The 4,111-nt window shown below is 41.6% G+C and overlaps 1 protein-coding gene across 1 annotated transcript; it reads right to left on the reverse strand.

Annotated features, from left to right (window-relative positions):
* Window positions 1-1,127: 1,127 nt before the first annotated feature.
* LOC139433801 (uncharacterized) lies at window positions 1,128-3,077 on the reverse strand. Its single transcript, XM_071203025.1, has one exon. It carries the CDS (start codon window positions 3,075-3,077, stop codon window positions 1,128-1,130), a length of 1,950 nt encoding a protein of 649 aa, XP_071059126.1.
* Window positions 3,078-4,111: the final 1,034 nt, after the last annotated feature.

Raw genomic sequence — 4,111 nt, forward strand, 5'->3', positions numbered from 1 at the left:
TTCAGTACCAGACTACAGACAATGTGGGTTAAAACTGAGACATGTTAAGACGTATTTTTAGGGAGTTCAAAAGCACAGCGACTTCTGTAGCTTGACAAAATGTAAAGAAAGATGTGTCATCTATTGACATCCAAGTAAAGACTGAATCAGATTTAAGCTGGCAATAAAGATCAAAGAAAAAACTCTAATAAAAAACTAAATTAAATAAAAAACTAAAATATGAGGCAAAATACCATACAGGCTTATATGTATTTCTTATTTGTAACTGACACCAACTAATTTAACTAAATGTGCATTATGATATTCTACATACAGTAGTTACAATAATCATATGTGGGGTCATTTAGATGCCGGGTAGTAATAAAATAAATAATAACAGAATTATGATGTTAATATGTATTTTATGTTTACTTTTCACATCTGTGATACCGACTCATTTCCTGTGTGCAGGCAATTCTCAAAAATGAGTCATGAACATGATGAAAAAAAATGTTGGGAATATATTTTTGCTTTTATTTTTTCACACGTGATTCCAAATTATTTTCTTAAAATAATGTGTTAAGCCAAGTTTCACAAAAGTCTTAAACATGATATTAATAATAGTAATACATTGTATTTCAAAGCGCCTTTCAAATCACACAATGACACATTACAATGACATAGTTTGGAAACATTAACAACAATTCACTCAATATTCTCCCCCCTTCTTGATCCCCCGTCCCTCAGTTCCTTCTTCCCTTGCTAACTACTTTGAGAAGAAGATAAATTACACCACCTGTTCATCTTCCTCACACCCTTCTTACTTCTTTATCCCCCCTCCCTCCAAAAAAGATTCTTTAATGCTACTTTCTTGTTCAAACTGACAATTGTGATCATTTTTAACATATGCAAGTTAGCATAGATGGCAGTTTCTATGTGCTTGACCCTACCGGACATTTCTACATTTTCACAATGGGGTTCATTATGCTGGCAACTACACTATTACATGCAAGAAAATAATTACCAACTTAAGAAAGTACATTTTTTTGACATTACCAAATTAAGAAAATTGGTAAGTTCGGGAAAAACCCGGAGCTCCCGGTGTTAACCCTTTCCTGACACTAATAGCTAAAGATGAGGATTTGCTGTTATGTGCCGCCTCGTCTCCTTGCCTCCCGGGCTCTCCTCTTCACTGCCTTTGTGATCTTTCGGAGGTCTTCCAGAAGGTTCTCCCCCTCCTGTGTCGTGGCGCTGTTTCCGGCTCTCAGGGAATCGTACAAACCGAGCATGTCTGTGAGAGTTTTGATCTGATCTTGTTGCTCTTGATTCTGGCTTTGGAGAGTCCTGGTTTCTTCCTGAACGGCGCTGATCTTCCCCTGCAGAGTGTGTTCGCATCCGCATTTTTTCTGCACGTCGTTCAGATGTTTGCGCAGATTGTTATTCTGCTTTGAGGCAACTTTTTTCAATGCCTTCATCGATTTGTACTCAGCTTCAAACTCATCTTGAGCTCTGAGCTTGTCTTGAAAAAACGTGATGTCCTCCGCTGCCTTTTCAATCTCTGTCTGCAGGGTGTCCTTCAGTCCCTTCTGAATTGTGTATTTTTGCTGCCAATCAGATTGACTTAGACATTTTTCCTGGACTTCAGCGAGAGTTTTACTCAGCGCGCTTTTCTCTGCCTGGAGGGGTTCCTCAGAGGCTTCAAGGTGTTCAAACTCTCCCTTAAAGTGTAGTCTCATCCTGATCTGCTCGTTGACGTCATTGATGCTCTGTTGCAAAGATACATTTCCCCCCTGCAGTACATCCACACGGTCGGATGCTTCTCTGTGCAAGGCCTCCAAGATCTTAAGACCCTCTTGCTGTTTGTTAAGATCCTGGAGTTGTTGTTGCTGGGTGACTTTCTCGCTGCTCATGGCATCTATAGATGTTCTCATCGCCTCGTAGTCTTCGTGCAAACCTTGTTTATTTTGGACTGCTTTGGTCAAATCCTCAATCCTATTCCGCAACAGGTTATTCTTTTGCGAGAAGGCCTCTTTCTGAACTAGTTCTTCCTGATAAGACTCTTCTAAATCTTCCAAAACCTGGAGCTTCTCTTTGAGCGTTGAGGCTTCCTGTTGCAGGGTGTCATTTTGAAGACACATGGCTTGTTTTGATTTTTTCATTTCGTCCAATTTCTCCTGTGCGGCATTTTCCTTTTGAAGCTCTTGGCATAAATCTTTGATATTTTCTCTCAAAGCCTCATTTTTCTGGAGGATGGAGTCGGTCTCAGCGTTGGCAAGATTGAATGATTCCTTCAAACCTTTGAGTCGCAGAAGCCTCTTTTCAAGCTGGACCTTTTCTCTCTGTAAGGCCTCATTTTGACGGCGCTCTTCTTTCTTTGAGGCGTTCATTCTGTCCAGCATCTCTTGGATTACGATCTCATTCTCAAGCTCGTTGTGCCTTTTCTCAATGTCCTGTCGCAAAGTATAGTTCTGCAGGCAAATCCCCTGTTTCTCTGCCTTTGCTTGGTTGTATTTGTCATCCAGGACCTTGAAAATAGTTTGTCTTTTCTTAAGTTGAAAAAGTTCTCTTCTCAGGACGTTATTTTCAAATTGAGTTTCCGCTGTTACCCATATTAGTGTTTTTTTTGTTTCCTCCGAAGCATTAGAATTGATAAGAGCTTCCTGCAACCCTTCAATTTCTTTTTGGAGCTGTGTTTGCCCCGCTAATTCAGCTTGCTGTTGTGCTTTCATCACGTCGATTTCCTCCAGCTGTTTTTGCAGGGCAACGCTTTTTACACTTAGTTTTTCACATCGAGCGTGCATTGAGGCAGTTTGCTCCAAGGTCTTTTTAAACCGGACTTCAACATCGCTGTTATTTAAGATCCTTTCTCTGAGCGACTTGACCTCTTTCTGAATGAAAGCTAATCTTTGCCTTGCAGTTTGATCCGCTGCCTGCATGCTGTCATATCTCTCCCCCAAAGACCGAAAGCTGTTGAACTTGTTCTTTATACTGTTAACTTCAAGATGGCAGGACTTTAATTTTCCGTTGATAGCTTCTAGCGCCTTACTCATGTTATCGTAGTCGCTATTGGTTTCCCATACATCCGAGCAGGAGGCCATGCTTTCTGAAGAAGACATCGTAAGATAGACAGTATGCTGGAATCTTAATGGGGAAAAAAGGTATGTTTTGGTCCTAAATTCTAGCTGTGTTGTACATGTCGACCGATCGCCAAGTCTGTATGGAGTGAAAAGAATCATTCGTTTTAGTCCTACTTGTAAACTGGTTGGAATGTCGAAGGGAATTTAAAAGCCAATGGCGCAATGACATCACTCAAGGTTCTAGAATACGATTGGCTGTTATGAGGTGGCAACAGTGAAGTGGCCTTTTGGAGGTGTCAAGGCAATGCTTAGACAAATTAAAGATGGCTGCGAACGAAAGCTTTTCTATTAAATATTCTGTTACGTTTGGACCAATCCGCGGACTTCCTCACACACACACAGGGTCGCCCCTCCCTACAGGCCAATCACGCAGGCTGCATGGGGCCCCGCCTTGCGCAGGGGGCCCCGCCCAGAGGGCCTCAGCTGCTGTGCGCAGTTCTCCGCTCAGTTCTCCACGCACCCTCCGTGAGAGTGAGAGGTGACAAGGGGAGCACGTCTGTAACCCGACACCGTTGCAATGAATCGACATCTGACCAATCACGGCTTTGATACGGCCACTAGTGCAGGTGAAGAGATGTCGGTGAAAAGACAGTTTCAGTCCGGCGCAAGCAAGAGGGAAAAAAACAAAACATGAAGAAACTAGAGCATCACCCGAAGGTGGGTTATTGTATGAGTCAAATTTACAACTTGCGAATGTTGTATAAGTCAAATTGCCAATTGCCATATTAAAACTTCAGCTGCAATTCACGACATGAAGAAGGCAGTCTCTGCAGAGCATATAGGCTAATGGAGATGCAGTTATTTCCAGCATTCTTTATTTAACATTCATTCAAGTATGTGATGCCTTTTATCTGCTAATGTACAGGAGGAAGATAAACTGTCTGTCTATTGGCTTACATAACAGTTAAAGTTTACAGCCTAAAAAACATGGAGCATTTTTTCCCCTTTCATTAATTTGTATGTCAATTTGCACATTTCATGTTGATGCTCAGCCT

This window comes from Pseudochaenichthys georgianus, chromosome 4 (genome assembly GCF_902827115.2).
Source record: "Pseudochaenichthys georgianus chromosome 4, fPseGeo1.2, whole genome shotgun sequence".
In the NCBI taxonomy this organism is placed as follows: Eukaryota; Metazoa; Chordata; class Actinopteri; order Perciformes; family Channichthyidae; genus Pseudochaenichthys; species Pseudochaenichthys georgianus.